The 23,868-nt window shown below is 56.5% G+C and overlaps 2 protein-coding genes across 11 annotated transcripts; one reads left to right on the top strand and one right to left on the bottom strand.

Moving 5' to 3' along the window:
• Window positions 1–1,893: 1,893 nt before the first annotated feature.
• CIZ1 (CDKN1A interacting zinc finger protein 1) lies at window positions 1,894–22,142 on the top strand. Of its 10 annotated transcripts, none has more exons than XM_047699859.1 (18): window positions 1,962–2,182; window positions 2,984–3,101; window positions 3,343–3,458; window positions 5,466–5,537; window positions 7,110–7,339; window positions 9,757–9,835; window positions 10,005–10,113; window positions 10,639–11,183; window positions 11,386–11,504; window positions 12,096–12,293; window positions 12,984–13,108; window positions 15,205–15,292; window positions 15,575–15,688; window positions 15,880–16,032; window positions 17,494–17,563; window positions 17,774–17,895; window positions 18,327–18,482; window positions 20,987–22,142. In XM_047699859.1, the coding sequence occupies exons 1-18, from the start codon at window positions 2,029–2,031 to the stop codon at window positions 21,074–21,076; spliced, it is 2,658 nt and encodes an 885-aa protein (XP_047555815.1). In that variant the 5' UTR covers window positions 1,962–2,028; the 3' UTR covers window positions 21,077–22,142. The 10 variants fall into 10 exon arrangements, with proteins under 10 accessions (XP_047555820.1, XP_047555819.1, XP_047555823.1 ...); XM_047699858.1 differs by having other exon boundaries at window positions 1,963–2,182; window positions 9,742–9,835; XM_047699866.1 differs by lacking the exon at window positions 1,962–2,182 and adding an exon at window positions 2,334–2,485 and having other exon boundaries at window positions 9,658–9,835.
• Window positions 19,619–23,194, bottom strand: BBLN (bublin coiled coil protein). Its single transcript, XM_047699868.1, has 2 exons — window positions 22,910–23,194; window positions 19,619–20,089 (listed from the first exon to the last, which is right to left on the bottom strand). The coding sequence occupies exons 1-2, from the start codon at window positions 22,986–22,988 to the stop codon at window positions 19,917–19,919; spliced, it is 252 nt and encodes an 83-aa protein (XP_047555824.1). The 5' UTR covers window positions 22,989–23,194; the 3' UTR covers window positions 19,619–19,916.
• Between the last annotated feature and the right edge of the window lie 674 nt (window positions 23,195–23,868).

Genomic DNA, 23,868 nt, shown 5'->3' with positions numbered 1-23,868 from the left:
GCCTTTGCCAGCAAGAGATTGGTTAAAAGCAGTTAACATGAGTTTTGCCCCAACAGTGTCCCCAACAAGTTACCAGCCATTATCTTGTCTTGTCTTCAAGGAGTCAGGACAAGGGGCACCTGGGTGGCTCAGTGGGTTAAGCCTCTGCCCTCCGCTCAGGTCATGATCTTGGAGTTCTGGGATCGAGCCCGCATCAGGCTCTCTGCTCAGCGGGGAGCCTGCTTTCCCCTCTCTCTCTCTCTCTCTCTCTGCCTGCTTCTCTGCCCACTTGTGATTTGTCAAAATAAATAAATAAAATCTAAAAAAAAAAAAAGGAGTCAGGACAAAGTCATATACATTCTAAAAAATGTTCCATTCCCTCCCCATGATAAAGTCATCCAAACCGATTACAGCAAATTGAAAAAAGGAAAGAAAGTAACCCCCCCCCACGAGCCCACTATGCACATATATTTATTTTTTCTAAAACTAGGATCATAATTGTGTAGGCAATTTTGTAACCTGCTGAGTTCACTTCACAACATATCGTGGGTATTTGCATAACCTTTGAAAGCATAATTTCTGATGGCTGTGTGCTACTCCTTCAAAGGTAGACACCATGATTTACTTAGCTGTTCCCCTAAAGTTGATTACTTTCCAGACAGCCATTATAAATAATGTTTTCCATGAATGACCTGCTGCCTTTAAAAAGTCTCCTTTCTGATTATTTTCTTGGGAACGTTGCCTACAAGCCAAACTACCAGGTCAAAGGGCAGAACACGTTCAAGAGTCTTGATAGAGAATTTGCAGATTGCTTTTCTGAAAGATGAATCAACACAGGATCACGGGCATGAGCATTATTTTTAGTTTTTTTTTTGTTTGTTTGTTTGTTTTACTTTGGCAATTTGCTAAGCTCACTCAGTGCCAAGTGCCAGCGCTTAGCATTACGTAATATCATCTTCACACCCACCCAGGGAGGGAACACCCATTTTATAGACCGGCTCAGAGAGGACTCCCCAAGGGGCCCGGGTCCCCTAGCCAGAAGGGAGTCGAGCCCGGATCGACCTCTCAGACTTCTGCGTGATTGGACCTAGTTGGGAAGCCTAAGCGATCTTAACTCGGCTCCTTCTCTCCGTCCCCATTGGTTGCGTCTTGGTTCTCACCAGAGTGAGTTTTCTAAGCCGGGAGGATGTGATGCTGTCGCACTCTTCCCCAGACACCCTCCCCTAGCGCTCCCTGCCCTTCGGGATAAATTATGCCCAAGACCAGGCCTTCAAAGCTCCCACGGTCCAGGCTGCCCTTCCACCCAGGGGCAGTCGTACTGACTCCGGTCCCCGCCTGGTGCGGTGGCCACGCTGAGCCACCTTCGCGCCTCTAAATCCAGGCGGAATTAGCGGGTGCCGCCGCCCCGGGCTGCAGCGGAGCGGGTCCCCAGCTTTTAGGGCTGCGCTCGTCGCACGACTGCAGCGATTGGTTGACTCACTCGGGCCTCCGCGGCCGAGCACGCGGGACCGACCTCCAGTTCGCTTGCCTCTAGCGCCACCGTGCGCCGTGTCCCCCGCAAAAGCGGCGCTTAATGCAAAAGAAGCCCATTGCTCCGGGTTGTTGTTACCTTTAGGGACGGTTTTAGGTAACAGAAAAAGGAAAAGGGATCGCTGCTTAGAGCCGAGGGTTGTTTGGCTCAGCGACTCCATGTGGGGACCAAGGAGAAGGGCACCGGAATGAGGGACCGAGTCGTCATTAAAGAGTCCTTGGGGCAGAACAGTTTCAGGCTCAGGATGAGCGCTGTTTTTCATAATGGAACTCAGCCCTCCTCACCCCGTCCCGAGTCAAATCGAAGAAACACGTTGAGTCGGACATCCCCACCCGCTTCGAGGGCAAATTCACCAGCCCGCTGTGCTTGTCACCCTCTCGCTGGGTCTCGGTCCCCGAATGTGCCGAGGCCGGCTGCACGGCCCCTCCCACCCCAGCCCCGCGCGGGGCCCACGGATCGCGGGACACTGGCGGCCACGGGGAGGTCGGTTGGGACAGTCCTTCTCGAAGTCGCCCGCAATGTCCCCGCCAGACAACAGACCCCTCCGGGAGACAGACGGACCTCGGGCTCGGAGCCACTGGTTCCCGGGGCAGAGGACGCGGGGCGGAGGGTCGGCGCCGCCTAGGGCCCCCTGGCAGCCCCCAGCCGTGCGGGTCGCAGCCGAGGCGCCGGGTAAGCCGGCGCCTTCCCTGCAGCGAGACCAGAACGCGGGGCGGAACCTCGCGGCGCGGCTAGCGGCACCGGGTCCTCCGGTCCTCCAGAGGGCGCTGCGGCGGTCCGATCCGCAGACCAGCTTTTCAAGCGGCCGGGCCGGGGGGGAGCCGCAGGCTCCAGGAGCCCAGCCCGCTCTGCCAGTGGAGGCGGGGCGACTGCGGAGCGGGCTCGGGGAAGCCAAGTGCGCGGCCCGAGTGCGACTGGGGGACACCCGGAAGGCTCAGGGGCCACCTGGATGGAGGCTGCGGGCATCGCGGGCAGGTGGGGTGACCAGATTTGATGTGTAATGCCGGCTGGATCTGCAGAGGAAGGGTTAGCGGAGTGGGGGAGGGAAGCCTTCCTCTCACTTTGTTCGGAGGCCAAAGCGAAAGGCTGGGGGTGCTGTTATTGACACAAAATAGGCACTAGGGTGGGTTGGCTGTGTGGAGAGGGGTTGGCATCGGGCTGTGACCGCGCGAGAAAGGCTGGGGGCGGGGCATGTGCATTTGGGTCGGACGCCCCCGGGAGGACCGAGCCCTGGGAGTGGGGGAGATGGCGGGCGGGGTTGGGCGTTCGAGGGAAGGACAGTCGGCAGGATTTGCGGGAAAGTGGCGGGGGCAGGGGTATTGAAAGCATCGGCGTGCGAATGCGGCATGCTTTTGGCAGGACTGGGATGTGGCGGTGAAGCTCAGAGGGCAGGTGTTTGAGGAGGGTGGGTAGGGGCGGGGGTGGGTAGGCGTGGACTCAGGGGTCCTGCCTTACTCCGTGTCCCTCCTTCAGCCACCATGTTCAACCAGCAGCTCCAGCAGCAGCAACTCCAGCAGCAGCAGCTCCTCCAGCTCCAACAGCTGCTCCAGCAGTCTCCCCCGCAAGCCCCGCTGCCCATGGCCGTCAGCCGGTGAGCTCCCCTCCGGAGGGGTGGGCGGCTTCAGCCCTGGCACTCAGAACCCCCCTCGTGGAAACCCCATCCCAGCCCTTTCTCCCAGGGACACCCCTGTCTCAGCCCCGGAAGCCGTCAGGTCCCACCTTGAGAGGTTCCGGTGGCTGCGGTAGAGAGGGGAAGGGAATGGAGGTGAGGGAAGAGGGAGGGTCTGACGCCCCCAAAGCCCTCTGACCACCCCCCACCTTCCAACACACAGGGGGCTTCCCCAGCAGCAGCCACAGCAGCAGCTTCTGAATCTCCAAGGTGCCAACTCCGCCTCCCTCCTCAATGGCTCTGTGCTACAGAGAGCTTTGCTTTTGCAGCAGTTGCAAGGTAGGACCCGCCCCTTCTCACTGCATCTTCATGCTGGTGCCCAGGTTGCATCCCCAGCATCCCCGCTGGCACTCAGCCTCAGCAAATCCACATGCTAACTCTGAGAGGGAGCTACCCTCGGTGTCCTAGTCCGCAGCTGAGGTGTCCTAATCCGCAGCTGAGGACTCAGAGGCTGCAGGAGATGGTAGTCCCAGCGTTGCTCAGTGGGACATGGGTCTATCTGATGGCAAAGGCGTGCCCTTGGCCGTGGTGCTGGCTCTGTGGTCAGTCCTCAGCACAAACTCCCTCCCATTCACATTAGATGAGATGATGGAGAAAAAGATCTCTTTGGACCACTCTCCCCTGCATCCCATTTGACAGATGAGGAGGCTGAGGTCCAGACCTGGGGGAAGCTGTTTGCCCAGGGTCATGCAGCTAGATTAAGGCCTGAGCCTTCTGACCCCCTAGATCTCCGTGTGGGTGTCTCTAGCCTTATGTAGTAGTCCTGTGCCCTTGTCTCAGTTTCCCCATGTGGAGAGCAGTCTCTCAGCTCTTTCTTTTAAGATGCTGCTCCAGATACCTGAGCCCATTCAGTATTAATCTTAGGACCCCAGTGACCTGGGGCAAGGTCCTGTTCAGACCCAGCCCCTCCTGCACGGTAGCTGTGGCTTGCTGTGTCCTTCTGGGTGGTGCACTGTGCTGAGACCTTTACAAACACAATTCCTCGGCTCTGCTGACAACCCTGGGGGTGGGGGGGTGGAGGAAGATACACTCATGATCTTATTTTACAGATGAAAAAACTGATTCCTAGAGAGGAATCATGTGCCCACGGTCACACAGGGAGTAGGTATGGATTAGAGGGAGAGTTAGAGCCCAGGTCTTGCTACAGAGCTGTGTTCTTAGACCCTAGGCTGTCCTGCCATTCAGTGGGGTACGCTGCCAGGTTGGAAGATGTGTTGGTTGTCACTCCCAGCCCTGCCACACAGGCGTGGAAGGTCCTGGAATTGATTTATAAATGATCAGTGGATAGGTGGAGAGACAAAAGCACACACACGGACCCACGATGTATACACATATATGTCCCTCCTTTTCTTTCCCATTTTAAAAGTCACACTTGTCAAACAAAAGTGAAAAAGAAATTTTTTTTAGAGGATAAGGAAACCCAAATTTCATAGGTAGACTCACTCACCTCCTGAAGGAAAACAAAAACAAAAGACACCTGTCACGGGTTGGGTGTATTTCCTCCCAATTTTTTCTAGGCCCAAACTTGGGTATTTGTATATGATTGTGGTTGGTTACTGACATGGAAGTGAAAGGTTGTATCTTCTTTTTCCTGGACAAGAATGGCATGATCATTCACCAGATGATTTGACAGTCTCTATAAAAATTATTATTATTATTATTATTTAAGATTTTATTTATTTATTTGACAGAGAAAGAGAGCATGAGCAGGGGGAACAGCAGAGGGAGAGGGAGAAGCAGATCCCCATGTAGGGCTTGATCCCAGGCCCCCAGGATTGTGACCTGAGTCGAAGGCAGCTGCTTAACTGACTGAGCCACCCAGGCACCCCTAAAAATTATTATTATTATTTATTTATTTTTTTTAAGATTTTATTTATCTATTTGACAGACAGAGATCACAAGTAGGCAGAGAGGCAGGCAGAGAGAGGGGGGAGCAGGCTCCCTGCTGAGCAGAGAGCCTGATGCGGGGCTCGATCCCAGGACCCTGGGATCATGACCTGAGCTGAAGGCAGAGGCTTTAGTGGCGCCCCTAAAAATAATTTTTTAACAGCTGTTCACGTTCCACTGGAGGGCAAGCCCTTATGTACCTAAACTCAGCTGCTTCCTTTTTCTCCCCACCCTCCCTTTTTTTTTCTTTTTCTTTTTTTCTCTGTTTTAAATAACACGGGACTGAATGTCATGTTTGAGACGATTTTCTTAGAATGTATTGCGAAAAGTAGGAAAGCTGTGTCGGGGGACGGATGTTTTATGACTCTTGATAAGTATTGCCAACTTGCTTTCCCAAAGGACTGGACCAGTTTGCAATGCCACCAGCCACGTATGACAGTACCGGTCTCACCATGCCCACAGCAACACTGGGTATTATACGCTTTTTATATATATATGTATGTATATATACATGATTTACTAACTGGGTCGGCAAAAGAGCTACATCATTAGTGTTTTAATTTACATTTCTTGGAGTGCTAGTTCAGTCGAATGTTTTTTACTTGTTTGTTAAACATTCATATTTCTTTTTGTGACTTGTCCATGTCCTTTGTCCATTTTTCTGTTAGATCTTTGAGATCTCTTGATCTTACTGTTTTTAATAGCCAGTTGGCATTCTCTTTGCACATGTGTGTACCTGTATTTGTTTTGTTTTAAGTCAATGTTAATTGAACACTTCCTGGATCCCAAGCACACTTGTATATTTCAGTGAATCCTCATAAAACCACGGGTCAAGCACTATTATTATCCCATTGTACAGATGAAGGAACTGAGGCTGAGAAGGGGGAAGTGATTTGCTCACAGAGCTTGGGCTATAGGACTTGAACTAGATGTGACAGCACATTTGACCCATGTCCTCAACCCCTATGCTTCCTGTCCCAGCTTTGGAGCAAGGATTCTAACTGTCGCTTACACTCAAACTTCCTGAGCACTGGGCCTCTGAGTTAGATGAGGTGCTTGCCCTTATAGGAGTTCCCAGGGTGGTTGGGTGGTGGGAAGCAGACAAGGAAATTGTGCAGTTCGTCCCACGACAGGGAAGCTGGCACCTCTGGGCACCCACAGCGGATCTGAGAAGGCCTCTCAGCGGATAAACACCTAACGGGAGATCTGAAGGATGACCAGAGGTAGTCAGGGCAGGAAAGTCCAGGCAGAAGGAACAGCATATGCAAAGGCCCAGAGGCGGGAAGGAACCAGCTTGCTGAGGGATGCACAGAAACACAGAAACATGTGGCTGGAGTATAGTGGGTGCATGTGTGGGGAGAATGGCAAGAAAGGAGGTGTGGGAGGAGGGCAGGGCCAGACCCCTGTAAGGTGAGGAATGGGCTCCTTTCCAAGCAGCAGGAAGCTATGGAAGGATTAAGCAGGTGGAGAGGAGTGAAGGCAGAATGAGCAGAGACCCTGGGCAAGCTACACCTACACTTTATGTCTGTTTTGTCATTGGTAGGGACCATAACACCCACCCTGAGGGGTGGCTGGGCCGAGTGACTGAGGCCGTGCATGCAAAGTGCTTAGCGAGTGCCTGGTTCCCAGTAGACTTTTGATGGAGGGTGGGTGGGATAGGACAATGTCTTATTATTCCAGGGACCACTCAGTCAACTTCTTGATTCTCCCTAGGGGTACTGTGCTGGGTCTCACATACCTTAAGGTGTGCCCCAAAGCATGTTGGAGGGAGTGGAGTTGCGGGTGTGCACAAGCTGCTGATCAGGGTGTCCCGCTCCTCCTCAGCTTGAGCAGAAAACCAGCCCTAAAGTCCCTTCATCACCAATGGCCAAGGTGGGAGTGGGCCTTCGGTTCTCACCTCTCTCCCCTGGCTGCTGTTGCATGGGAAGGGTCCCTATTAAAGTCATCTGTGTTGTTTCCATGTTGCTTTGGGGGGCTGAGGCCTGACCCTGGCCTCTAGCATGTGATAGCATTGTAACCCTTCTCCCTTCTTCCGGCCTGCAGGTAACCTCCGGGGCTACAGCCTGGCGACCCCGAACCTGACGCCCCCCAGCCTCACTCCCCCGCAGCTGGCTACCCCGAATCTACAGCAGTTCTTCCCCCAGGCCACTCGGCAGTCCTTGCTGGGTCCCCCTCCTGTCGGGGTCCCCATGAACCCCTCCCAGATCAACCTTTCAGGGCGGACTCCCCAGAAACGGGCCCGTACCCCCACCTCCAGCACCCCCCATCACAAGGTAAGTGATGGCCGATGGGGGTTGGTGGTGCTGAGAGCGGGGATGGCCACGGGAAGGTCATACCTGGGCATCAGCCCAGCTGCACCCACCTGGCTCAGTCTGGTCCTCAGTTTCCCCATATGTAAAAAGAGGAGTGTAAGTTGGCCTTGTTTAGGGTTTCCCAAATTTCAGATATTCGTGAACCTCTGATGCGATGTTTTCCCTATCCAAACGCCACCAGTAATCTTAATTGACCTGATGTATCTCTCTTTGCAAACTCACGGAGACACAAATGACAGAACACTCTAGTAGTTTGAGGTGCCCTTTAATGGTTCTCAGTAAATCCATGCTGCCCTGTAGAAAGAAAAGATGAGCCATATATGGAATTTACGTTTCTCTCGTAATCACATTAACAAAGGAAAAAGAAACTGGTGAAATTAATTTTACCAACAGATTTTAGTGAACCCAGTATGGAAAAAAAAATATTATCATTTCAGCCTTTAATCAATATTTAAAAAACGAACGAGGCATTTTATATTCCTTGGTCTTTTTTTTTTTTTAAGATTTTTTTTTTTTTAATTTTTATTTATTTGACAGAGAGAGATCACAAATAGACAGAGAGGCAGGCAGAGAGAGAGAGGGAAGCAGGCTCCCTGCTGAGCAGAGAGCCCAATGTGGGACTAGATCCCAGGACCCTGAGATCATGACCTGAGCCGAAGGCAGCGGCTTAACCCACTGAGCCACCCAGGCGCCCCTTCCTTGGTCTTTTGTACCAAGTCTTCAAAACCTGTATGTCAGTTTGGCTGGTGACATTTGGAGAGCTGAAAAGCCAGGCACCTGGGGTGGGGGCCTAGCTTTAAATGAATTATCTTCTCCATTACATTTATTTAATAAGGAAACATTATGTCACTACCTGAAATTCCAAAAACAATCTAAATTAATTGCTGTCTGTGCAAGTAAAAGAAAGGTAATGGGGGGGTAAAACAATGTTACGAAACCCTAAACTCTACACTGTTGCCATCTGAAGGTTCTGGAACTGTACCCCCAGCTCCTTGAGCCTTGTTGGGAGATGGGGCCGGGGCGGGGGGTGCTGAAAGGTATCAGAGGAGGCTCTCCCTGACATAAGCAGAGAGAGTCAAGGAGACTTGCGAGGGGATAACTTCTCCGGGACTGTCCTGTCCCTGAGTGTCCCAGCAGCTCCTCACACACAGCACGCTCTTGAGAACATTCTGGGGCAGGCGCGGCAACCCCCATTCCCCCTTTTGGGCTACCCTGAGGCCAGCCCACATCTGAAGGTGAGGCGTCTCCCTCCAGAGAGGGATCCCAGCCTCCAGCCTGCCAGTTGGGGCCTGTCCTCACATGGTCTTCTTGTCTAGTGCTCCCCGCCACTCGTTTTACATCTGGGGAAACTGAGGCTCGGGGAGTGGGGTGGAGGCTGCCCTGGGCTGCACAGGCCCAGAGCCCAGGCCTCCTGACTTGCAGGCCAGCAATGCGCCTGTTGTGCGGGATGAGAGCCAGATAGTTTCCGAAGGGCTGAAGTCCTGATGTGGTGTACGTTTCCGCTCCGTGCTTGTTCCTCGGTCTCAGGAAGGCGGGAGCAGGCTCCTGGGGCTTACTGGAGTGCCCGGGACCTGCTGGAGCCATGCATTTATTTAGCAAACATCTGTGAGTCCTCTAAGGGCCTCCCTGGTGCCAATGGCACATCTGGCCTGACCCTCCTGTAGGTCTTAGGCTGGGGAGGTCCAGGCAGAAGGTGGCAGCAGTGGTGAGACATTCGTGCAAATAAAATTGCCACCAATGAATTAAGACTTTGGAAAAAGCCACAAAAAGGAAGCCCAGGCTTCTCTGGGAACCCATATGAAGGGTCTGCTCTGGGGTCAAGAGGGCTTCCTGTAAGAAGTACCTTTGAGAGGGTGAGGGCCCAGGGCAGGAAGAAGCCTAGGACTTTGGGGAACCGGAGAGAAGGCCAGTGTGGACCTAGAGAGGGTGAAGGGGAGAGCAGGGAAGCTGGCTGGAGGTGGGGGCGTGCGGGCAGAGGTGAGACTGGGTGGTGGTTTTGGGCTTGGGTAAGGAAGGTCTACTTTAGAGTCAGAGAAGGACTTCAGACTGAAAGGGGCAAAAGCCACAATCAAGTTTGCATTTTAGAAGGATCCTTGTGGTTGCTTCGTGGAGAAGATGCTTGTGGAGTTAGGAGGGCCCCTCTGTATCCTCCAAATCTGGGTGAACAGCCAGGCAGCTAGATGGACCCACCTAGAGACGATTCCTGGGGTGCTTAGGATCATCTGTAGGTTCTTCTGGACCAGGCCCACCAGAGGTCCCCAGGCCCCTTCATCTCCTAGGGGACCATCGCTTCTGCTGCTGGGACAGAGTGTACTTGCAAGGGTGGGCGGCAGATGTCAGAACCAGTTTCTGAAAGGAAGCAGGATTCTTCTTCTCAGACCACGCCCGTGGAAGACGAGTCAGACCCCCCAGAGGGGTCTGAGGAAGCTGACGAGTCCCGAACAAACATGCCAAAAGGTAAGGGAGGGAGGCTGCTGGGCTTTTGGAGGGGCCACGGATTGGGGCAGTGATGGGGGCAGACCTGGGAAGCAGGGCTCTTGGCGCAGCGGGAGCCCAGGCCCCATCTCTCGGAGCTAGCTTGTGCTCTACACGGCATCGGCAGTCACTCTTCTGCCCTCCGTTCCAGACCAAGGCTCCCCACCTTGCACAGACGACATCACGAAGGAGAAGCGCACTCCAGCACCTACCCCCGAGTCTTGCGAGGCATCTGAGCCACCAGCTAAGAGGTCAAAGAGGTAACCGATGCGCAAAACCTGCCCAGGCCCAGGGGACGGATACCCTCATTCTCGCAAAGGCTGGGGGCGAGGGGCGTTGGGGGGGTGGTGAGGACCCTTCAGAGAGCTGGAGGAAGAAAAGGGCCTTGGCATCTGGCTTGGAAGAAGGTCAAACCCACTTCTGCATCTCACTTGGGAAGGCCCCTCGCCAGAGTCTTTGGTGTCTTCCCTGGGACTGAGCCATCTGGAGGCAGGCTAGGTGGCTGGGTTGGACAAGTGAACGTGTGCATCTGGGACCTCCAAGTGGGCGGAGGGTGGGCAGCTTTACAGGGCCTTGGATTCATTTTAGCAGATTGTGGGAGGTAGGGCTGAGTGATCCTCCCAATTTATTTAGGCGCGGCTGGGGCTGGGAGAACTGTAGGCCCTTCCCAGAATGCCCAGCTTGTATGTGCTAGAACTAGAACTGAAATTGGATCTTGGCCTTTTTGAGAAGTCCCTGAAGGGTCAGCTGGGAGACGCTGGAAGCTATCTTTTGATCCTCTCTAGCTCAGAGTTGCCCACAGAGAAGGGGCTCCCCGGGCAGCTGCAGGCGAAGGTCCCGCCTCGGGCCCGCACCACGGCACCAAAGCAGACACAGACACCTGAGCTGCTGCCCGAGCCACCGGAAGCCCGAGTGTTGCCACGATTCCAGCCACGGGTTCTGCAGATCCAGGCCCAGGTGCAGCCGCAGACGCCGCCACTGACACCCCCCGTGGACACTCCGGCGAGGCGCCAACCACAGAAGCAGGCGGAGACGCAGACCTCTCCGGAGCACGTGGGGCCACTGCCTGGGCGGGAGGGGGCGGGGCCGCAGAAACAGGTGCAGCCCCAGCTGCAGAAGCAGGCACAGACGCAGACGTATCCTCAGGTCCAGCCCCCGGATCAGCCACAGGGGCACCCTCCAGCGCCGTCGCCCGGGCAGCCGCCGGACCAGACTGAGGGACGGCTTCAGCCCCCGCCACGGGTGTCAGTGCCCATACTGGAGCCGGCGCCGGTTCCGGTTAGTTCCACAGCGCCGGAGTCGCCGCCGGATAAGAGAGATACTTCAGCCGGTAAGTGAGCCCTGGCACCCAGTTCCCGCGGCATAGGACAGCCTTGCCCGGACCCTTGGCTCCTCCCCTGGCGCCGGGCGTCCTGACCAGGGCTTGGGGCTGTCCCCACCAGAGGCTTCAAGGGCCTGGCTGTGGGTAGAGAAGGGGACTATCAATCCCAGGTCCATCGGCCGGTGGGAGATGGACCCATCTATCATTTCAGGCGCGGAGAAGGCCTCGCCAGAGCCAGGGGGCACCCAGGTCAGCGTGGAGAGCCAGGACGAGTTGACCGGTGGCCTGGATGTGGGAGAATGTGAAAAAAGAGCGAGAGAGATGCTAGGGGTGGGTTGGTGTGCTGCTGGGGCTGCTTGGGGACCAGGGGGCCCAGCAGCGGGAGGGTCGTCCACCCCAACCCCTCTGGCCCCTCCTGCTTCCCCACCACATGAGCCCTGGGCAGAGCAGACTGGCTTTGACTGTGGCTCCGTTGCCTTCGCATGCCTTTGCTTGGAAGAACTGGAGGTACTTGTGGCGACAAGTCCCTTCCAACCTGCTTGTCCCCAGACTGGACCCCTTGGTCCCCTCACAGGGGGAACGTTGCTCCAGGGAAGAGAGCACAGAGCCAACACCTATGCATGCGGTTCGGGTTCCAGCTCTGCCTCAGGGTGTCACTGCGGCCAAACCCGGTTCCTTCTTTGGGCCTCCCTTTCTCCATCTGTCACGGGAGGGTGGGGCAGGGTGGGCTTAGGGCCGAGTCCTGGCTGTGGTACTCCCTAGCTCTGTGAGCCTGGACAGTCACCTACCAGCTCAGTCCTCAGTTTCCCCATCTGTGAAGGGGGCTGTCAGGAAGGTTCCAGCAAGATGCCAGAGCATGGGGGGCCTGGCCCATCACAGGTGCCCCACCGGTGGTAGCTCTTGCCCCTGCTCCCGGTGCAGGTGTGGGGTGCCGCGGGCTCCCTGAAGGTCACCATCCTGCAGAGCAGCGACAGCCGGGCCTTCAGCACCGTCCCCATCACCCCTGTGCCTCGCGCTGGCGACTCCACGTCCACTGCCCCAGCCTCCAGCAGCACGCCTTCTAAGCAGACCCTCCAGTTCTTCTGCTGCCTCTGTAAGGCCAACTGTAGCAGCCAGCAGGTACTGTAGGCTCGGGCCCCGGGAGGGGCTTCCGGTGGGCAGGGTGGGGGTGTCTGCAGGGTGTGCCCAGGCCAGGCAGCCTTGCCCGAGTGGCCCCTTGAGCACGGTGAGCGCCATCCACGGCAGCTGTGCATCTGCTCTGGAGACATTTCCCGACCAGCCAAGAAGTTAGGATCTGTGGGTCCAGCAGGCCAGGTCTGAATCAGCTCTGGCTAGCAGTGTAGACGCCGGAGGGCAGACTCCCCTCCGTTTCCTCCGCTTCCATGTGTATCAGATGAAGAAACATCAAGAACCCACCTTGCTAGGAGGCTCTGAAGATTCGGTGACTTGACCTTGAAGTCCAGAGCCCCCGGCCCAGCCCCGAGCGGCGTAGTAGCCTTAATAGCACTATGCTTGTATTGTTGTGACTGCTTGCCCGTGTCGTCCTGAGCAGAGCCGTGGGGTCTGGAGGCCAGTCGGACTGCTCCTTGTCTCTGAGGGGCTCACGCAGTGTCCAGGGGAGCTGCCGAAGCCCTGGCTGCTGTGTGCTCACTCGGTGCCTCTGTTTGCCATCATTCTCTGGCCCCCGCAGGGCTGTTGTAAGAAAAATGGCCTCAGTGATGGTGGTGGTGACAACGGGGTGGCCATGAAGCTGAGGCCAGGCCCCACCCTCCCCCACCGATCCCGGGCTCACTCTTCATCCCGCCGCAGGAGTTCCAGAACCACATGTCAGGGGCCCAGCACCAGCAGCGGCTCGGGGAGCTCCAGCACACGAGCCAGGCCTGCCTCCTGTCCCTGCTGCCCGTGCCCCGGGATGTGCTGGAGAGAGAAGATGAGTGAGTGGGGGATCTCGAAGGCTCCATGCTGGGGGGTGGATGGCCTTGCAGGCCAGGCTGATGGGGGGGCCCTGAGTCCACCATCTGCAAGGTCTCCCTTTGGGTTCAGTATTGTTCACCGCCAGAGGCCCCTTCACACCGTTAACTGTTTACCTGTAGACCTCAGTTTTCCTCATCTGTAAAATTGCCTCGTGAAGGGTGCAGTGCAAGAATTCATGAACTAGATAGTCTGTTAAGGTGCCATCCAGGCAGGAACAGTGTGACCACCCACATGGGAAGGAAGTGGGTCATGGCACAGACCCCTGGTTCCCTGGCATAGGTGCTGACCCCTCCCCATTGGTCATCTTGTAGCCCGAGGTTACAGCTACCCTCCATCTCCCCCTTTTATTGTCATGGGTGCGTCATTGATCCAAAATATGAGCCCTTGTGGAGTCCAGGACTAGCTCATGGGCTGAGGAGGCCTGGTAGACTCTGGGAGACCTTTCACCACTCTGTGGGAGGTCACAGAGGCCTACGGGAAGGGGAGAAGCAGGTCAGCGCTGCTTCAGGCTGTGCTGGGGGGCATGGGCTCTGTCCCACAGGACTGCTGCCCCTCCGCCTCAGGTCTCTTGATTGTTCTGGAGAATCTAGAAACCCAGCTTTGTACGTGAAGTCTCCCAATTTCAGAATGTTAGCAGCTAGTTCAGAATCAAAATGAAACAAAGCCTAGGGAGGCCAAATCCAACCCCATCATGGGCTGGACAGGCCCCAAGGCAGTGGCTGGGGACTCCGCTGGGAGCACTCACAGAGGGTCACAGCTCAGAGCTTGCGGCTTGCATGCCCTGGGTGACAGAGCGCTCTCTCCAGAGGCAGCGGCCTCTCCATTAGGTGGTTCTCACTTTGAGAAGAACTTCCCGACACGGCGTGTAGCACATTCTTGAGCCTTAAACCTCCCCCTGCTCAGGGAGGGGACCCAGGAATTCTCCTTGGTGGAAGTAATCATAAATACAGAAGAAAGGTGACTCCTGAAAACGTTCCTTGCAGAGGATGGTCAGGTTGAATAATTTTCTTTGGAAAGTGTGGCAGATCTCCACTCCTGTGGGATAGGTTAGCTCAGGCTTGTCCATGTGGTGGAACAGCTCCTAAGTAGGACAGTAGCAGGGAATTTAGGAGGTTGTGGAAACGTCAGGTTAGAACAGGGTTCCAGGGGAACCTGGGTGGCTCAGTGGGTAAAAGCCTCTGCCTTCAGCTCAGGTCATGGTCCCAGGGCCCTGGAATTGAGCCCTGCATCAGGCTCTCTGCTCAGCAGGGAGCCTGCTTCCCTTCCTCTCTCTCTGCCTGCCTCTCTGCCTACTTGTGATCTCTGCCTGTCAAATAAATAAATAAAATCTTAAAAAAAAAAAAAAAAAAAAAGAACAGGATTCCAATCCACATTTGCAGAATGAGCTCAGTTATATAAAAACCTATCTTGTGGATGCAAGGAAACTAGAAAGATGTGGCCCATCCTGCAAACAGGCTTTAGGGTCAGGGAACTCACTGAACTGTCTCCTGATGATGTCGCCCCTTGAAGCCTGACTGGGGCCCCTGAGGCCACACAGTCCTTCCAATAGGCTGCCTGTCCTTCCTTCGTCCCACGCAGTCAGAAACTCGGGGCTGATCCCGTGCCTGGCCCTGGGACCCTGCAATGGGAGTCCCTGGCCTCCCAGAGGTCGCCACAGTCCAGTGGAGGCAGAGAGGGGATCAGGTCCTCCCTGTCTGCTGTAGAAAATGCTGTGGCAGTGGCCCTTTGGGGTACCAGGGGGGAATCTGGCTTACTGGGGGGGGCAAGAACAGGTCCAGGAAGGACAGGGCATCTGATCTGTCAAGGTCAGGTAGGTTCAGGTCTGTCACCGTCCTGCTAGCCTCCTGGTGTCCCAGATGCTTCTCAGTCTCTCCCCGCCCAGCTTCTGTGGTTATTCTTCTTGTCTAAGTATTTTTCCAGATGCATCTCAGAACCGTTGTTAAGTTTCTAAAAACACATCATGTTGGAGTTGCGTTACATTTATGGCGCATCCTGGGAGAGTGGCTGTCTTCCCAACAAGGGCAGTGTCACATTCGTTCTGTTTGTCACCATTCAGAGAGCCCCCGCCGAGGCGCTGGTGTAACACCTGTCAGCTCTACTACATGGGGGACCTGATCCAGCACCGCAGGACGCAGGACCACAAGGTCTGAGCTGCTAGGGCACCCACAATGCTGTCTCCCAGCCACAGGGCTCGTAGGGGTCCTCTGGCAGCTCCTCTCTTGCCCTGCCCTATCTCTGTCCTCCGTTGCCACCTGCTGGAAGCCCATGGCACGGGGAGGGGGACGTGTGCCCATGTTCTGGGGAAGGGGCAGAGCACAGCCAGCTGATGCCAGAAGTGGCGGCCTGCAGGTGGGAGAGGAGGTGTCACTGGGCACAGTCTGGCTGCCCCTGGGGACACTGCTCGCCACCTGCCCTCCTTTCGTCAGATCGCCAAGCAATCCCTGCGACCTTTCTGCACCATTTGCAACCGCTATTTCAAGACCCCCCGCAAGTTTGTGGAGCACGTGAAGTCCCAGGGACACAAGGACAAAGCCAAGGAGGTAACCCCAGCTCCCTCGGAGGACATGAGCCCAGAGAGGCCCAGAGCCTTGGCCGAGGCCACACAGCGGGCTGAGGTTTAGCTCAGTCTGAACTCGGCAAGTCCAGAGGGATTGGGGCTCTCAGGGCTGGGGGTGGGTGGCATCTCGGCCGCCTAGAGTGGACCTGAGCCCTGGCCCATCCCCCTGGGCAGCTGAAGATGCTCGAGAAGGAGACGGCTGGCCAGGATGAGGACCACTTCATCACGGTGGATGCCGTGGGCTGCTTTGAGGGTGATGAAGAGGAGGAGGAGGATGACGACGACGAGGAAGAAGAGATCGAGGTTGAGGAGGAATTCTGCAAGCAGGTGCTTGGGGCAGGGGGGGCGTGGGAGGCAGGCTGGAGACTAAACTCCCAGACCAGCCGGGACCTCACCCCCCTCCCAGAGGCCAGGGGCACAGTGCTGGCATTTGTAGGCACTAACGCGTGCCATGATTTAGTATGAACAAGACTGTATTCCATATGACTAGGTGCAAACACACATCGTGAGGACCACAGGGTGGCCGGCAACAGGACCTCGAAGCCTGCCTGAAATCTGGACGTGTGTTGAGGGAGGGAGAGGGCATCTCAGGCCAGTAAGGGCACTGGAGAGAACTATGCGGGGTACACAGGAAGCATCAGTGTGAGATGAGGATGATGGTGGTAGTAGCAGTCAACACCAAGCATTTATTATATGCCAGGTATATACCAAGCACATTCCTGGCTGAATCTCACTGACTTGGATGCTGGGAAGTGAGGCTCCAGAGCCTGTGCTCATAACGAGCAAGGACCTGGAGGAACTTGCGTTCTTTTTGTGTAAGAAATGAAAAGGAGCTACTCAGAGCCAGGCCCTGGTGCTGGATGTGGCACTACATGGGGATCAAGGCCCTTGCCTGCCCAGAGCTTGCCCGTTGCAGGCCGGAGTGGAGAGGGGCAGCCAGAGGGGCATTGTGGAGGGGCTGTGGATGGACGGTTGCGAGGGCAGTCTTCAGCCCCAAGTGGGTTTGGGGTGAGGCCACTTTGTTACATGCAACCAGCCGTGGCGTGACCTCAGGTAAGCCCCTTGGCTTCTCTGAGCCCCAGTTCTGGAGTCCCAGCTCAGGCTGTGAAGGTGGGTCAAAGCCCAGGCAAAGGGGAATGGTTGTCACTCTTGGAAGGCACATTTGTTTGCCTGGTAAGGGGACGAGGGCACTACCAGGCATGGTGGGGCTGTGCGGCTGGAGTCCGAAGGGGCCTCCTCCGGAAGGGGCTCGTGTCCAGCAGGTGAGATGAGGCTTCCTTGATCACCTGAAACCCAGCCCCCCGGGACTGAGGTCACTGCAACATCAGGCATTCAGGGAGCTGGCAGGGGCTCGTGGTTAAGAGTGTATCCAGGGCTTAGGGCTCACCAGGGTTACCTACCCTGCTCCTCTGTGAACCCTGGACAAGTGAGTTACTGTGCCTGGACCTCAGTTTCTTCTTATGTAAAATGGGTGAACCATGGGGATTCAGAGAGGACACTCATGATGTGTTGGGCACACCTGGCATGGATTATGGTCACTCGGAAGCAGGAGGGCTTCCTGGAGGAGGGGACTGATTGAGCTGAACTCAAAGATTATAGATTGGGAAGGACACTCTGGCAGGATCAGCGTGTGCAAAGGCTCAGAGAATGCCACCCACAACCTCCTGGATATCCTCCTGGGAATCAAGGGAGTGGTGTTGAGGAGCATGGGTGGGAACCAGGCCCCACCTGTGTGTGGGAGGAGCACAGAGGAAGCTGGAACCAAGGCCCACATTTGTATATTTCTAGGTGAGGTCCAGAGATATATCCATAGAGGAGTGGAAAGGCTCAGAAACCTATAGCCCCAATACCGCATACGGTAAGACTCTGATCCTGACCTCACCTGCAGCAGCTGAGGCCCCCAGGCCCAGCCCCCAGATCCCAGCCACGGCATCCTGGCCAGGCCGCCTCTCCCCTTGTCCTCTTCTCTCCTCACACCTGGAGGGTGGACGAACATATGGGGCCCCAGAGAGGGAGGGCCACCGGGTTGGCTTAGTGGGGTGAGTCCCTGGACGCTGCTGTCCCACAGGTGTGGACTTCCTGGTGCCCGTGATGGGCTACATCTGCCGCATCTGCCACAAGTTCTACCACAGCAACTCAGGGGCACAGCTCTCCCACTGCAAGTCCTTGGCCCACTTCGAGAACCTGCAGGTGAGCGGGGCCTCCTGCCCCACCTGCCCACCCAGCACGGCCAGCAGCCATCTTCCTCCTGCGCTTGGCCTCAGCCTACGGGCACACCCCCTAGGAGGCCCTGCCCAGAGGGAACCTGAGTAGGGGTGGGACCCAGCTTTTCCTGCTACTGTTCTGGGGGGAGCTGAGGGCCAGGCTGTTAATGCCAGAGCTCTGGCCCCAGGAGGCTGAGAGCACCGTATGGGGTCTCTCTCTCTCTCACACACACACACACACACACACACAGTCACAGCATGGGGTCTCTCTCTCTCTCTCACACACACACACACACACACACACGTGCAGTCACAGCATGTCCCATGCAGTCTTGGCCAGGCTGGGGAGGCAGCTGCTGGCATGGAGCATACCAGGTTGGGGAGAGGCCCTGCCTCATCTGTACCTTCTGTGTCCAGAAATACAAGAAAGCCAAGAACCCCAGCCCTACCAGCAGGCCCGTGAGCCGCCAGTGTGCGATCAACGCCCGCAACGCCTTGACTGCTCTGTTCACTTCTGGCAGCCGCACATCCACCCAGCCCAGCACCCAGGACCCAGCGAAAACCCCCAGCAAGGTGACAGCCCAACCCCCTCCGCCCCCACTACCACGGCGCTCAACACGCCTCAAACCCTGATGGAGGGAGCGCCTCATGCCCCCCCTGTCTGGGTCGGGGTCCGCTGTGCTTTACAGAAGTCTTGTGTAGAAATTTGACAAGGTTGGTGTTTTTCCTGAAAGTCGAATAAAAGAAGGTAATTTGGCTGTGCAGTACCCACCAGCCCTTCTGTCTGGGTGGATGGGGGAAGGGAGCACCCCAGCCTGCTCTCAGCCAGCATCCACCCTCTCTAGTGGCCAAGCTGGGAGGCCAGACAGGCTCCCTAAGCAGGGCCTCTGGGGTCACAAGGCACTTTATCTCTCACAGCCTGTCTCCCTCTCTAATAGGGTCATCAGGGCTAGGAAAGCGCCTTCACCTTCAGATCTCATTTCAACTCAGATCTCACTTACTCCTCACAGGGACCCTGGGGGGGTAGGTCTTATTGTGGTTCCCAAATTATAGGTGAAAAAACTGAGGCCTAGCAAGGTCAAGTGACTTGCTAGAGGTCATACATCTGATGAGTGGCTAGAATTTGCCCTGGGCCTGGGCTCTGGACCCCTGCGCTGGCCTCTCCCTCCAGGGGGACTCTGGAAACTGAAGCACAGGAGTTGGGTGTCGCCCTGTCCTCTGAGTTTGTGGCTCAACAGCAGGGCCCATCCTTGTCAGGTGACCCTAAGATGAATCATCAGCGAATGGAGCCCAGGAGGGGCTGGTTCTTTAGTTCTGCTACTTCCCCATTTGGAAAAAACCCTTAGAGAGTGGACAAACAGATCAACCCCATGATTGGCCAGCTGGGAAGACTGAGGCCAGGAGCGAGGTTACACAGCATGAATAGGAGTTGGCTGTCTTAGTGAAAGGCCCTAGGACCCAGAGAAGCTGAGTGTATCCACAGGGTCACACAGCACGTCCCGTGCTGTCTCAGCTGGGCTGGGGAATCCACTGTTGTCCAGGAGGGCACCAGGTAGGAAGGAAGCCCTGCCTCACCCCTCACCTGCTCCCTCTGTGTCCAGAAATAACAAGAAGGCCAAGAACCCCTACCCCACCAGCAGGCCCGTGAGTTGCCAGTCACCTCTGGGGGCCAGTGGAGTCCTCACTCAGGATACAGAGGAAAGGCACAGTGGTGTCGGAGACCCATTTAATGTGGACGCTCAAGGCCTGGGTAGAGTGGGAAGTGCCCCGGAACTTGGCAGGCAGGCAAGGCGGGTGGGTTGTGGGCCCACGTTTGACCCCAGAAGGGGATGTTGGGTGGTGGGGTCTGGCCCAGGCATGCCAAGGGGTATACCGGAAGGGTGACTGAGGCAGGCAGACCCACCAGTAGGCCAGCTCTTGAGAAGGTATCTAAGCCAGGTGGTGAGTTCCCAGGCCAGAATCTCGCCCAGGGAGGCAGGGTTGGGGCCTGCTGGGGGCTCCCAGAACCTAGGAACTGGCATCACTAGGGGCCTCCCCGAGCTGCTGCTGGAACTCAAGGCGTGTCTGCCGGTTGGACTCAAGCAGCTCCTGGAGGCGGGCATGGAGGTGGTCGTTCTTCTCCTCTAGGTGGTCTAGACAGGAGTTGATCTGGTCCAACATGGAATTGATGGCAGCATATTCTGGGAGGAAGGGAAAAGAGAGCCAAGTCTCCTCAGGGCTCAAAGAGACCTTCCCCCAAACTGTCCCCCTGCCTGTGGGACAAAAGGGCTTTGGACAAGTCCCTACTCCTCCTTTCTGACCCTCTGTGTCACCATCTGGAAAATGGGTGGATATCAAAAGTGAAAAGAAATAATACCTTTGTGGTATTATTAGAGCCCCCAGCCAGCCCCACCCTTTTTTCTAGGATTAGGGTGCTCGGGGGAAGTCAGCCAGACAGTGTTCTGCCCGGGAAGTCCTGCCAGGTGCCAAGTCTCCTCTCCACTTCCTTCATCAACTGCCTAGAGTCCAGAGCCCACCTTCAGAATCAGCCATTCTAGGCTAGAGCCCTACTCTCCAGCTCTTCCGAGGCTCCCTAACCCCGCCCCGGAAAAGCACCGCCCAGACTCCAAGGCCCCGCCCCGAGTCCCGCCCCCTCTAGCCCCGCCTCCCACACCCTTTCCTTTCCTCTCACTGGTCTCTACCCACCTCCCGCCCCCTGAACCTGCTGTTGCATCTGCCTGCAATGCGTCCTCCTGTCTCCCCTCCCCGTCTCCTCCTGGATGTGTCCCTCTCATCCTTCATGTCTCAGCATGGATGTAGCCACAGGGAGCTTTCTCAATTCCCCAGACGGGATCGGGCCTCTATTCCTGATCCCCTTGTCCTCCACACACCTCCACAGCCCTCCCACCTCAGGTTAGACTACTGTGAGTGTGTGCTGCTGTGTCCCCCACCAGACTAGAGAGTTCGTGAGACAGGGAATGTTCTTGTGTTCCCTGCTGTCTCCATGGTGCCCTCGTGGTCACACAGTAAGCACAAGCTGAATGGATGGATGGATGGATGGATGGATGGATGAGTGAACAAAGCCTCTGACTTTCTAGCCTTTCTGCCTTTGCTCACCTGTCTCTGCCACTCAGAATGCCTCAACCACAAGTCATTCAAGGACCAGCTCAAAACGCCTCCTCTTCTAAGAAGCCTTCCCTGGTCTCCACCAGAAACCATCACCCCCTCCTCCACAGCCACTCCTGACCTGCCTCTCAGCAGCACAGTGTCCCTTAGGATCCAAGATCTGGGCCTGTGCCCACTGCGGACCCAGTTCAGAGCCAGCCCTGTGACTCAGACACACTCAGCTGCCAGCCTGGGACAAAGAGGGAAGCCGCTGGCAGTGTTTGGAAAAGGCCAGGGCTGGAGGAGTGTGTCTGGGATATGGGTGCAAGTGTGCATTCTGGGGGAAGAGCACCATCGCCCGAAGCTGGCACACCTCACAGAGGACAGTCCTGGAAAGTCCCTCCTGGATTGTAGAGTCCAAGCCCCTTGTGGTACCGATGGGAAAACTGAGGCCCAAGAAGGAAGGGACCTACCCAGGATCCGCCAGCTGGTTGGTGGCACAGCCAAGATTCAGAGGGAGCAGGGCACCTGGATTTCGGTCCCGCCCTGCTCCACCCCAGCCAGTGACTGCGTCTTTTTGGGACGGGAATAAGGACCAGATTGTGAGGATTCCAATGTACTAAAAACTCAGATAGGGTCTGGCCACAGCAAGTACTTAGTAGATGGTCATTATTATCAACACTGCACATTCTTTGTCAGGTGACACAAGGCCAGAGGCAGGTGGTGTCCCCACACCACTGGGGCCAGGGTTTATCTGTGTCAAGGACACTCCCAGTGCTAAGCCTTTGCCTTCTGCCTGGGACAGCCACCTCCCCACTGCACTAAGTCCCGTGAATCTGCCAACACTCACTCAGTGTGACACCTGAGCGGCTTTTCCTGAAGGCTCTCGCTGCCACTGCAGGCTTCCTTCTACACATCCAGCTGCTGTTCACCTGCAGCGCCCAGGGCAAACTAGCCAGCCTACTACTTACCACCCTGTGGGAGGTCCTCTCCCTCTTTATTAAACGCAGTTCCCAGGTGATCAAAGTGTTCTGAAACTACTGTGATGGATGCATGATTCTGAACATCCTAAAACCCACTGACATGTACAATTTAAATGGATACATTGTATAATATGTGAATTAGAGCTCAATAAAGCTGTTAGCCAAACAAAACAAAAAGCAGACTGCATACTTTTCTCACATTTACTAAGTCCTGCCCTTCGGCTTGGGAAACCAATCTTTATTACACTAAAGAGAAAAATAACCACTCACCAAACACCTGCATGCTTCAATCCTATTAAATATTTTCCTTTTTTTTTTCCTGCTTCATTTAATCCTGACACATCTCAATGCCGGAGACACCAATCATAGACTTAATTAACAGTCGGGGAAACTGAGGCTCCCCAAGGTGAGAGGGAGCTGATGGGTCTCTCTCTGCCTCCCTCCCCCGCAGTGCTGGGCAGGCAACAGGCTGCTCTATAAGCAGGTCACATTCGCCAAGGCTCCGGGTCACACCAGCAAAGGTGGCTAGAGATGCTTACTCAGCAAGGCGGGTTCGCCCACCCAGACAGATCCACCCGCTAAGCCAAGACGGACCACCCGCCCCATCCCCTCAGGAGTCTCCGTCTCCCCAGGGGCTACAGGATGCGGCTGGAGCAAATGCCAAAAGGGAGAGTGATCCTGAAGCGGCCTCAGCTTCCCCATCTGTAAAACGGGGCCGGTTGCCCGCAGTTCTCTGGTACTGCGGTTTCCAGGGACCCACTCGCAGATGCTCGCCCTGAACCCACCCGCCGGCGCCTGCAGCCGCAGCACCAGGGACGAGGAGTAGGAGGACTCTGCGGTCCCTTCCAACCCCCCAGCGCGGCCCCGCTTCCCCTTTCCAGGACTGCAGCCCTGAGAAAGCAAAGGTCGCTTCAGCAGCCCGCCGTTGGTCACCTGCTTCCCCGAAGCCGTCGTCCTCGCCTTCCGCGCCCGCCTCCACCGACATGCCCAGGTCCCCGTTGGGGCCCGACATTGCGGGTTCGGGCGCCGCGAGGGCCGCGCGACGGTGGAACCCAGCGACCCTCGCGCCGACTGCCGGCGCCGGGCGGAAGGTGGAGGCGCCGGATGGAACGCGAGGCCGGAAGAGTGGAACGGCACCGCGGAACGCGCCGGGGCGGCCGGGGCCCCGCCCCCAAGGCCGGAACCTCGCGGCGCGAGCTCCGCCCCCTCCCCGCCCCACCGCCAGAACTGCGTCTCCGCCCACCGTCAGACTCCGCCCCAACATCCAGAGTCCCGCCCACTCCCTGCCTCACAGTCGCGCCCCGCCCCATCCCCGCCCCTTCCCGGCCGCGGGGCGGGGCCAACCGCGGTTGCCCTCCCAGAAGCCTAGGTGGTGGAAGAGGCGTGGAGCCCCGGAGAAGGAGGCGGGCACCCCGGCCCCTCCACTCAGCTCTTCCTGCAGCTGCGGCCTTGCGGGTTGGCGAATCGGCGCCTCCGCGTGCGCGAAATCTGAAACGCGTTGTCTCTAAGGCTCCGTATGGCTTCGGAAGATTTAGGTTCACAGCCTCTGTGAGAGTCACGGTCTGTGTGGCACAGTGGTGCGCGTGGCGTCAGGAGAAGGTTGGCCCAGCCGCCATCACCCCCCACCCCTTTTACCTGGTGAGAAAGGGAGGCCTGCCCAAAGTCACCCACTAAGCCACTGTCCCTCCTGAGCTGGACCCAGAGGTATTATCCTGGCCAGGGGTCTGGCTGATTGACTTATTGGGAGTCCCGTCCCTGTAGCTGCCCGGTGCTGGTCTCATGCTCGTGCTTTCTGTGGGCAGGACATCCTTGGGATAGCCGTCAGACCTGGGTATGTCCCACCATATCCCCCTGAGGAAGATGGAGTCTACAGCCTATCATTCGTGCCTCCA

Source organism: Lutra lutra, chromosome 13, assembly GCF_902655055.1.
Source record: "Lutra lutra chromosome 13, mLutLut1.2, whole genome shotgun sequence".
In the NCBI taxonomy this organism is placed as follows: domain Eukaryota; kingdom Metazoa; phylum Chordata; class Mammalia; order Carnivora; family Mustelidae; genus Lutra; species Lutra lutra.
This window is presented reverse-complemented; position numbering and strand designations above follow the sequence as displayed.

Coding starts and splice junctions, on each gene's coding strand:
- BBLN (XM_047699868.1), bottom strand. CDS start 22,988: ATGTCGGGCCCCAACGGGGACCTGGGCATGTCGGTGGAGGCGGGCGCG. Junction 20,090..22,909: donor CGACGGCTTCGGGGAAGCAG/GTGACCAACGGC, acceptor CCTTCCTCCCAG/AATATGCTGCCATCAATTCC.
- CIZ1 (XM_047699857.1), top strand. CDS start 2,029: ATGTCCCCGCCAGACAACAGACCCCTCCGGGAGACAGACGGACCTCGG. Junction 11,505..12,095: donor GAGCGAGAGAGATGCTAGGG/GTGGGTTGGTGT, acceptor CTCCCGGTGCAG/GTGTGGGGTGCCGCGGGCTC. Junction 15,293..15,574: donor GCAGGACGCAGGACCACAAG/GTCTGAGCTGCT, acceptor TCCTTTCGTCAG/ATCGCCAAGCAATCCCTGCG.